Genomic DNA, 11,106 nt, shown 5'->3' on the forward strand with positions numbered 1-11,106 from the left:
CTCTGCCACAGTTAATTACATCATGCCTTTTGTTTTTGGGGCCATCACAGCCACCTTAGTTTTTGAAGCAGTGGGTCTTGTAGCAAACTCCTGGGCTCTTGTTCTCTCTGGGGTTATGGAGTTGCTCATTCTGATTTTTGCCATCTATGGTTCAGCTGCACTGCTCGTAAAAGGTCTGACTCAACGTCTAGTCCTCAAAGGGTTTGGTACACCCCTTTTTAATGTTCTGCTGCTAGGGACCCCCAAGTCAGCAAGCGCCCAGAGCATTGGCCAGGAGAAGAAGAAAAACACAAAATATGCAGAGCCCATGGCCTTGGGTTTCTTCTGTGACACTGTTGCCTCCTTCATCTTTGCTTTCTACTGCTTTGGGTACATGAAGTCCTTTTACTTAGGAGCTGCATGGGTCTCAATCGTTACAGTTGCCCAGCTGTTCTCCAGCTACTATGCCCTTCTGCGCCAAGACTGTTACCACACCACTAAGTTTGGTCTTCATGCCACATATTGGCTGATCAAAGCTTGGGATGAATTTGTGGTATCTTCTCTGGTTGTGGAGGACATTAATGTGGCCTCAGGTAGGGTAATAATGGTGGGAAATTGGTTCCTTGTGGTGGCAAGCGTGGTGCTCTGTGTGGGAAGCCTGAACACGGATGTCCTAGAGCTGATCCACAACATGTTGTTTCTCCTGCTTACGCTCTCAACAATCCCCCAGATTCCTATCCAGGGATACTACATCTTCTTTGGTACAGCATGCTCCCTGTTCACCACAGCCTCCCTTTATGGCACTTTCTCGCGTCTCATCAACACCATAGCAGAGAAGTCTCTAATCCCTGTAGGCCCACAGATCATCTCCTCTGACCAGTTGATGAAGGCTTTGAAGTGTTGCAGGGCCGAGCAAGGGGACCAAGAACCACTACCTCAAACTGACCAGGGTTCAGACGCCCTGTTCTACCTTTCAAATGGGGTTGCAGCTCTCTCAGCTCTTCATGCAAGTTCATCTAGGACAAACTCCACCCTTCTTCATCTGACTATCCCTTGGGTCCTCATCCCTGGAGCCATCATCCAGGTGTATGTCTGCCGACTGCAGGTCACAGGAGGTGGCCGTTTTGGTTCCGTCATCTCATCCATCTATGTAGCAGTATGGGCAACCTGGACCTGGTTTAGATTTGCAGGTATGTCAGAACAAACAAGTATTTAATTGAAGACATGTTCTGACTGAAATACACAAAATATGAATCCCACGTTTTTCTTTCTAGGTGACATGCTCCAGCTTTCGAAAGAGGAAGCTTACGGTTTTACAGCCGGAGCTATTGCTCTCTTGGTCATTAATGCTTTCCTTATGCTGATTGGTAAGGTCAACGTGATCTTTTAATAGCAGATTTAATTAATTAGTTTGTTTTTTAGCTTGTTTTAATTCTTCCATTTTCTATTTTAGCTGCCAACAGGAACCTGGTTTTGCTGTTTCTAACAGCAGTCATGGAGGTTGTTCTGGTCTGTTTCCTGCTTTCCACTCTGCAGCGACTGCCTTATCAGCTAGAAAGTAAGTGTGGATAAAGCCACATTCCGATCACATTTATGTTTTGAAATAGAAATAGACGAAAATGAAAAACTCAATATATTGAAACATTCTCACATTTTCTTTACAGTTGCCATGCTTGCACTACTTTCAATAATTTGTATATATGGGGTTCTGGCGTCACTGTTGAACTGCATTTTCTCACAAAGACTGCTACCTATGGGCCCTCCCTTAATAAAGGTAACCAACTAAAACCCTCCTTTTGCATTCCTTTGCTAATTCTGGAGTGGCCTGTCATATTTGACATAACAGACCTGTTTTTAAATGTCCCTCCCTTTGTGGCCTGTCTCAGGAGAAAGTGAAGCAGGAATCTGCTCCGGATAGTACATGTCCTTTGGCTAATTCCCGACTCACCAGTGGTCTCCTGAAGATCGCTGGCCTCCTGAAAGAAGGAGGAGTGTGTGGTATTCCCACAGACACTGTGTATGCCCTGGCTGCCTCCTGCAAGAATCCTCAAGCTATAGAGAAAATCTACAATATTAAAGTAAGAATAAACATGCTGGTATTTGGTTGGAAGTTTGATATAACACAGATATTTTATTCAATTTCAACATTTTGTCTTTATAAACCTGTTATGTGTGACCTCGTCCAGGACAGACCAGCAGAGAAGCCCATCTGCATTTGCATCTCTAACGTGGAGCAGCTGGTGGCCGCCAAGCCTCCCTTCAGCCCTCTGCTCTGGGAGTTCATGAGGAATGTTTATCCAGGCGGCATCAGCTGCATCGTCAGTAAAGGAGACTGGCTGTTCAAACTAGGTAAACTTCCATTTAAATGTTACTAGATTCAGTTTACAACTGTTGCAGTTCATTTATATTAATTATCAGTATTCACGTCAGTTTTAATTAATCCTGTCTAGGAGTGGGACCAGCATATGACCGTGTTGGCACCAGGGATAGCATCATGATCCGCGTTCCTAACCACACAGTGACGGGCCACCTATGTGACATCACCGGACCCCTTGCTATTACGTCAGCCAATCCCAGTGGAGAACCAGACAGCACCCACCACACCATGGTCATCAAGTAAGTGTCTCTTCACAGAACTGATCCACTACATACCATATCATCACAGAGTATTGCTTATGAATTCCCATTCCCTCAGAACCTCTCCTATCATACCATCTCTTTTTGCTGCAGTCGACTGGGTCACAAAATCCAAGGGGTTCTTTGTGACGGAGACTCAAATGAAGTTGTTGCTTCCACTGTGGTAAACTGCTTGAAGATTGATGAAGGTAAATTGCAAAAATATTCCAAAATGTTCTCTCTTTTTTGTGTTTTCACAGGCACTTTCTAACTCAAACCCGTCTCACTCTTTCCACAGGAACTATTACCATTGTAAGGGAAGGATGTGTCCCTGCAGTACAAGTCCGACAGATCTTCGACAGAGTGAAAAGCACCATGGTGTGATTGTCTTGTACCTCAGTTCTCTGCCTCAGAGAGCCTCATCATGACTTATTCCCTGCAAGATCAAAGTCTTCAGTTCCCCCGTTTCCATTCAACAAGAAACACTATATGAACGATATGTAAATAACTGAGCTAAAGCGTGTGTTGCTCTTTGTGTAGCGTATGCGTATAAAAATGGTTTTCTTGGCAATGTGACAATAAAATTTTGTAGCTCACAATGTCACAACATTAATTACGCTGTTATGTTCATAATAAGAGTAAAATTGATACATTTCCCGTTGCTGTATGTATTAAGCTCACATTCCAAATAAAGAGTTTGACTGATGTTGACTGATGATGTGCAATGTTTATGTCCAAAAATAATAATGAAAATAACAATATCATGGAGTACATAATTCTCAATTAATCCATTTAAAACTTATCATAGCATTTCTGCCTATATTTAATGCAGATACTTTGCTACAGATATGCAAAGATTTGTTGTACATGTCAATAATAACAAATGTACAGAGTCTATGGTAATTAAACTCCACCGTTAAAAATAATTTGTACCCCCCGCTTGTTTTTTCCACTTCCTCACCTACAAAAAGATGATACATAAAACACATCAGGTAAGATAACGCTACATGTTTTGTGGAAATTAGCTAACGTGCCAGCAAGCGACCAGCCAAGCAGCAAGTAAGATGACATATTGTGCAACGAGATATGGAGTTCACTATGCAGTTTCACACAAAACTAAACGGTATTAAGACAAACGCAACAAACCGTGACTTTCTTCAGTTGCAATATTTTCTTTTACATGAAGTCTTGTCAAAAAAACAAATTCTAATACTATGACATTATTTTAACAACCATTAAAACCTGGCGGACATTACACATCTGAAATATTCCTCATGTTGCTTTAAACAAGTCTCCTAACTCGTGTCTTCCCACAAACCCTTAAAACTGCAGTCATCAAGCCACTATTTTCAGACCCATCACTAATGAACAAATATAAACCCATATTAAACCTCCCGTTTTTAAATAAATAATTGGAAAGTCTTTTTTTTCAGAGCTAAACTGGTTTGACCTACTTAAAATAGTCAACTTGTTTGAATCCTAAGAACAGGGACTAATTTGTGTCTTGTGTAGTGTGGGCATGTATGCAATGGAAAAGAAATATCACTGAAGTATAACTCTTTAAAAGAAAATCCAAGCCCTTGTTCATTGAAGAAAATTATTTTGCTGACCTACAAAGACATCTGTAACAGGAAGGATCTATATATATACTGTATATATACACTACCGGTCAAAAGTTTGGGGTCACTTACAAATTTCCATTTCACTCCTTTATAGACAGGATACCAGCTGATCTGGGTGGGTGGCTGATCTTTAATGTAATATCTACATTTCCCATTATCAGCAACCATTCATCCAATGTTCCAAAGACACATTTTGTTTACTAATCTGATATTATTTTAAAAAACTAACTAAGAAAACATTAAACAACCCTTTTGCAATTATGTAAGCACATAATGTAATCTGGAAACTGCTGCCCTGGTTAAAAAAAACAAGGCAACTGATCTCAGCTGGGATTCTGTCTATAATGGAGTCCAATGGAAATTTGTGAGTGACCACAAACTTTTGACCGGTATTGTATATTTTTTTTTTTTTCTTTTGCCCCCCCCCCCCCCACCTACCCTACTTAAACATAATATTCTTGAGATTTTTCAGTTCAAATGTAAGCTTACAGAATTACTTTATTGGAGGTTATCGTCTGAGTCCCTGTGTGTCGTCTCACTCTGCAAAACAGGTTTTTAGTCACTGTAGTTAACATTGCACAGAGAACACACGGGAGACTTTAGCCCAGACAGCCTCAATGACTCCCAAAAAGAGGAATAGCAAGTGTTTGGAAGATGACATCCTGGTCGGTAGGGTTCTTTGATCTTGGTAATATTTAACGTTTTTATTAGGTAAAAGTCCACATATCAAGTAAGAGTCAGGAAGTATTTTCCGTGAGACACACGTTCAGAGCGTTTACTGGCATTAGTGGATACGATTTCTGCAAAGGAAGTTTTAGGATTAATTTCTGTGGGTGTTTCTTCTGGTAACACCTTTGAGTCAGATAAAAGTTGATTAGCACCTATCATGTGGAGAAAAAAAAAACGGTATTGTTCACGTCTGCAGATCTTTTAACCTAACCCTAATCTTTAATTGAATTTAAACAATTTAATCCACTAATCTTTCAATGGCCGTAAAATGGATTACCTGAATTAAAGTTCCTGAGCTTAAAGGAAATGTTTATAATGTTTCACATCTGTGTTTAAACAGTAATCATTGAAACGGTGGCCACGAAGAGATCCCTTCCTAACGTTCTTGTTAAGTGATGGGGGATAAAATCCACAGTCCCTTTTAAGAGAAAGTAAAAACTCAAGAGGTTATATGATGCTTCAGAAATCCAAATTTGTCAAGTACAGTGGTCATCTTTCAAAGTTTAGTAGACAGAAGTCTTTTAGTAGACAGAATCTCCTATTTCTGCTGTTTTTACGTTGCTGCAGCTAAACAGGAAAACACTGTCCACAAGAGAGAATTTTTAACTAAGAAAGACTGTTACTTTGGAAGAGATACATTAAATTAACCATGACTGCAGAAGCCTCATATTAGTTCCAGAAAACACTTTATTACATCGTTGCATGGAATGAATAATGATTTTCTTGAGACAGAGCAGTCACCAGCTAGCGTGTGAGTGACTCATGTAGAGACATTTTACTGTCTCCCAGAAGATATGGACTGGGCAGCATGTGTTTAAATAATGAATAGTAACTGAGTGTTGCTGTAGTCATAAAAAACTAAGGATATTCCAAAGGATAAAGTTGCTCAGCTTGGTTTGCAAACCGCCCACCATGGAAATTAAAAAAATTAAATAAATGCAAATCTCAGCAATGGGTCTTTACTGGCAGTTTGGGTGAAAAAAAAAGATTTTATGATTGTTTTTTGTGTTAAAATGCTCGGTAAACTGAAATTCAATGATCCCGTTTTATTAATAAACATATTTATGCATAAAATGTGTAAGGCAAACAATTTTTTTGGCTCAGGTTTTGTTCCTAATATTTAATGGAAATTCAACACCGGATGTGAATAGGTGATGTCTTTTTATGGCATTGGAATACAATATTTCCTTATGAATACATGCCTAATAAAGCAATAAGGAAAGATTGTGAAAATAGCAAACTGTGATGTGACCGATACAATCTGAGGCAATAATAAATTAAAACAATGCCCAGAAGATAATAAGCAATAAATACAACACAGTGGCCATGAGGAAAGATTCCCATGGCTCTGGGCAGCTTAAAATATCAAGTGTTTTATAACTAAACTACTTTTATTTTGGGACTCAACAAGGAAGGAAAGTTGACCACCATGATAAATAATGTTTACAGTTTTGAAATTCATTGACCCATAGCAAATGAAACAACACAATATTGGCGTCCGTGCTCCTATCCCGGTTGGGCTGACAAGTTATCCAGCTATTGTGAGCTAAAACTGAGCCAGTTGGGCCTAAACTGACTTTATATGATTAAATTAACCAACAAATGGAATTCTACACACAATTCTGAAACTTTATTAACAACGAGACTGCAGACTAAAGAAATATGAGATTGATTCTATTTATATGCTACAGACTGCTAAACTCACAGCACAGTTCCATTGTTGTTACTCAGTAAGAATCTAAATCAACTAGGAATGAAATCCCAGGCTGGGTGGCAAAAAGGACATATTAAATCTAAGATGAGTTCTAATTAGAGTTTAGAAAAACTAGGTTTTGAATCCAGGTTTAAAATTAAACCAAGCTGTAATCTTGGTTTAGTAAATCCAAGTTAATTGATTTCACCTAAAATGTGCTGTCAGGACCTCGTAAGTATACCTAAGGACGATAACCATTTATTTTGAGCTGCTCTGCCTCAGGCCTCTGCATTTCATTAACAAAACACATTATTGTAGAAACGTTACATTGTTTGCATTGGTTATGTCACAGCTGCAAGGAGCCGTCTGTGCTCCTTTCAGGGTTGGGCCAACTAGTTGCAAGCTACAACGGGCAGGTTTGGCCCAAACCAACTTGAGTTTTTTTCCCTCAAAAAAGGGAAGTGTGCACTCAAGACTTGCATGACTTGTATCAACAAAAGACTTTGGAAATAATTGATTTATTTGTGCTGATATATTATGCTTTAGACTGCTAAACTCCATAATGCCATTGTTTTGAGTCATCAAGATCTTGCAAATTCTAAGCAGAATTTAGCAGAACTACGTTTTGAATCCTTATTTAAAATTTAGCAGAGCTGTATTGCACAAATAAAAAGTAATCTTGGTTTAGTAAATCTACAACATGCTTTCAGGACCTCAAAAGTAAAGGCTATAAAGTAAGAGTGAGTAAACTACTCATTTTCAGCTGCTCAGGCATTGGTATTTGATAAACAAAACACATTTACGTAGAAAACATCACATTGTTTGTTAGCTAGCCTGCGATGGGTGCCAGTAAGCCCTTCACAGAGTACGGTCTAGACCCGCTCTTTTATGAAAAGTGCAATGACATAACTGTTCTTGTGATTTGACGCTATGTAAACAAAACTGAATTGAATTGAACTGTCTGGAAATGGAGAGAAATAATTTCCCTTTCCTCACTATTATAGCTATATTGCCAAAAAAAAGCTGGCAATGATTTGGTGGCATAGAATCTCAGGGCCACCAGGAGAAATTTAATTGAAATTGAAATATGTGGCTTGGGCGTGTTAGTTTAAATGGAGATCTTCAACTGGAGCGAAAAACACTTGAGTGCACGGACATTGCTTTTGGCTCTAAACTCTGCTTAAAAACCAAAACATAGTATTGAAAATGTAGCCTCAGTAAGAACTTCTAAATCAGGACCTCGTAAGTATAGGCTAAAAAAATGTTGATCAATCATGTCAGATGCTCGGCCTTAGGCTTCTGTATTCTGTAAACAAAACATGTTAATTTACAAAACATTACATTTTTTTCTTGCTAGCTTCTTTTTCTTTTTTTTCTTTTTTCTTCTGCTATTCCACTTCTGAGAATGTTGTGGGCGAGAAACTAACTTTAGATGTTAAAAATAGGCAGTGTTATGAAAATGTTTGGCAAAATAAAAATTTTCCCCAAATTTGCTTCAGAGTATAGGAGCTACAACATCGAGCCTAACGCCAGCCAGTTCTGCAGGGTTGCTAGATATCTGGCTGGCCAGTCACGCTCAAAGACCCGCTGTGAGCTGAAAGGAGGTCTGGATCTCGGAGACAGGAGATGTGAACATGTACATGAGGGTTTGTTTTCCTCTCTTTGAGACAATTGACCAAATGGTAAAATTTTGGTGCAGTAGCAAACGTTTTGGTCACTTATTAGCTGCAGAATTGATAGGTGACAAGAGCGGCACTTTAACGCAAACAGAAAATGCTCTGCAGACCAGACCGTCTCATTTCGGTAGTCTATACCTTGACGTTACACCTTCAGGATTGCTCTGGTGCTGCAGGAAATTCCGCTGGTTGCATGTATTTTCCTTTTCCTTCTTTCTTTGTGTTGGAATTTTAAATTTGGTGGATTAATGAGTACTATTGTTAACTGCTCCTCTGATCTCTGCAGGGACTATCTGTCCAATCTGAGTTTTCTCTCCCACAACTATTTTGCAGCAGCTCTATGAGGAGCTTAGCACCGCCAATGACAATTATTATTGGTTTACAGAAATGCCATTCAACCAGAGCACTTTTTCCTCCCATCCCGAATGTTATGTGGAGTAGCCAGACCCCTTTTTCAGAATGCATTGGAGGAGGGTCTGGCAAAGCGAGAAGACATTTTGGAGACCTTTGAAGACTGTGGTCGAGGTTGAAATATGTGGCTTGGGCGTGTAAATTTAAATGGAGATCTTCTACTGGAGCTAAAAACACTTGTGTGCATGGATATCGCTTTTAGCTCTAAACTCTGCTTGAAAACTAAAATGTAGTATTAAAAATGTAGCCTTGGTAAAATCTTCTAAATCAGGAAATCGTAAGTATAGGCTATAAGAATCTTGACCGTCCATATCCGCTGCTTTGCCTTAGGCTTCTGTATTCTGTAAACAAAACATGTTAAATTTACAAAACATTACATTTTTTTCTTGCTAGCTTGATGTAAACATAAATATTTTGGCCCCAAATTGATGTCCTGTGTCAGTGAATCAATGTGTCCCAATTCAGGGGCTGCAGACGTCAGTGGCTGTATTCTTAGACCGATTGCATCACATTGGCGCAACGACCGCTGTCCCGTTTCATTTAACCTGAAATGCAGTCCACAAATGGCCTCCTTTTACAGAATTTGGAAGATCCAACTGTTCAAGCAGGCATCAAGCAGAAGCACAGGCAAATGCAAACGGCTATTATTTCTTTTCTTTTTTCATGTATTTCACTTCTGAGAATGTTTTAGGGGAGAAATTAACAGTAGATATTACAAATAGGCAGTGTTATGAAAGTGTCCTGCAGGGTAGCTAGATATCTGGCTGGCCAGTCACGCTCAAAGACCCGCTGTGAGCTGAAAGGAGGTCTGGTTCTCGGAGACAGGAGATGTGAACATGTACATGAGGGTTTGTTTACCTCTCTTTGAGACAATCGACCAAATGGTACAAGTTTGGTGCAGAAGCAAACATTTTGATCACTTATTAGCTACAGAATTAATAGGCGACAAGCAACACAAACAGGAAATGCTCTGCAGACCAGACTGTCTCATTTTGGTGTAGTCTATACCTTGACGTTACACCTTCAGGATTGCTCCTGGGCTGCAGGAAATTTTGCTGGTTGCATGTATTTTCCTTTTTCTTCATCTTTCTTTGTGTTGGAATTTTATATTTAGTGGATTAATGAGTACTATTGTTAACTGCTCCTCTGATCTCTGCAGGGACTATCTGTCCAACAAGAGGTTTTCTCTCGCACAACTATTTTGCAGCAGCTCTATGAGGAGCTTAGCACCGCCAATGACAATTCTGATTGGTTTACAGAAATGCCATTCAAGCAGAGCACTTTTTCCTCCCATCCCGAATGCTATGTGGAGTAGCCAGACCCCTTTTTCAGAATGCATTGGAGGAGGGTCTGGCAAAGCAAGAATACATTTCGGAGACCACTCAGTATAGCCTTCATGGGCTTTGAAGACTGTGGTCGAGGTACAATTCTAAGACTGGGGCCTCTGAAGACTGCAACCCTTGATTTGGGACATAGCTATTGTAAATGACAGGAAGTTAACAAGGTGCCAAAAACATGTTGTCAGGACCGCATGAGTAAAGGCTACACAGTAAGAGAGAGTTACAAATTCATTTTCAGCTGCTCTGACTCAGGCATTTGTATTCCGTAAACAAAACATGTTTATGTAGAAAACATCACATTGTTTGCTAGCTAGCTTTCAATGGGTGCCAGTAACCCCCTAATAGTTGGGAAATGGAGAGATGTAATTTCCCACTATTTACTATTATAGCATTATAGCCAAATAAGAGCTGGAAATAATCTGCTTGCATAAAATCTCAGGGCCAGTAGGAGTTGCCCGGCTATTACAAGTTAATACGGGCTGGTGGGTCCTAAGGTCATTTACCATTTTTTTGACGGACAGACTGAAGGCCAATTTTCAGCCTTTGCCTTCTCCACTATGCCGAGTATAATGCTCTTTTCCTGACCTGCTTTGGTCTGCTTTTACAGATCTAATGTCTTGACAGAGAAACTCTTAACACAGTTCATATAGGCCGTGAGGTGTAGTTGCCAGTGTTATATTGGTTTTATTCGGCAGGAAGAAGAAGATGGTGCTCAATGCAGTACAAAGTAACAGTAAATGTGGATATTGTTACACAGTTTTAATGTTGCAATTTTCATGTAAATATTGAAAAGAAATTCAAAGTTGTAATTTGCAGTAACTTTTATTGAAAATCTCGAAACAACACATTGACGTATTGACAGCCAAAACACAGCCTACAGGCCATGACTTGTTATTGTATGTTTGTATGGGAAATCATGATTGGTTTTAAAGTGAACAAATACAAACATCCAGAATGCAATTAGAGACTTCTTAAGCCAGTTTCAGTGTCTCCTTAACCATGACTCCTATTCCATCATAAACACTATGAATGGGAGCATT

The 11,106-nt window shown here is 39.5% G+C and overlaps 1 protein-coding gene across 1 annotated transcript in view; it reads left to right on the forward strand.

Annotated features, from left to right (window-relative positions):
- The window catches only part of LOC117952292, a 23,180-nt gene that overhangs the window by 11,017 nt on the left and 1,057 nt on the right, over nt 1-11,106 (forward strand). Inside the window, 9 exon segments of the mRNA XM_034884434.1 lie at nt 237-1,169; nt 1,254-1,346; nt 1,433-1,537; nt 1,644-1,753; nt 1,866-2,057; nt 2,166-2,328; nt 2,430-2,595; nt 2,710-2,804; nt 2,894-2,973. Coding sequence (XP_034740325.1) covers nt 237-1,169; nt 1,254-1,346; nt 1,433-1,537; nt 1,644-1,753; nt 1,866-2,057; nt 2,166-2,328; nt 2,430-2,595; nt 2,710-2,804; nt 2,894-2,973 — 1,937 coding nt within the window.

Source organism: Etheostoma cragini, chromosome 10 (assembly GCF_013103735.1).
Source record: "Etheostoma cragini isolate CJK2018 chromosome 10, CSU_Ecrag_1.0, whole genome shotgun sequence".
Classification (NCBI taxonomy): Eukaryota; Metazoa; Chordata; class Actinopteri; order Perciformes; family Percidae; genus Etheostoma; species Etheostoma cragini.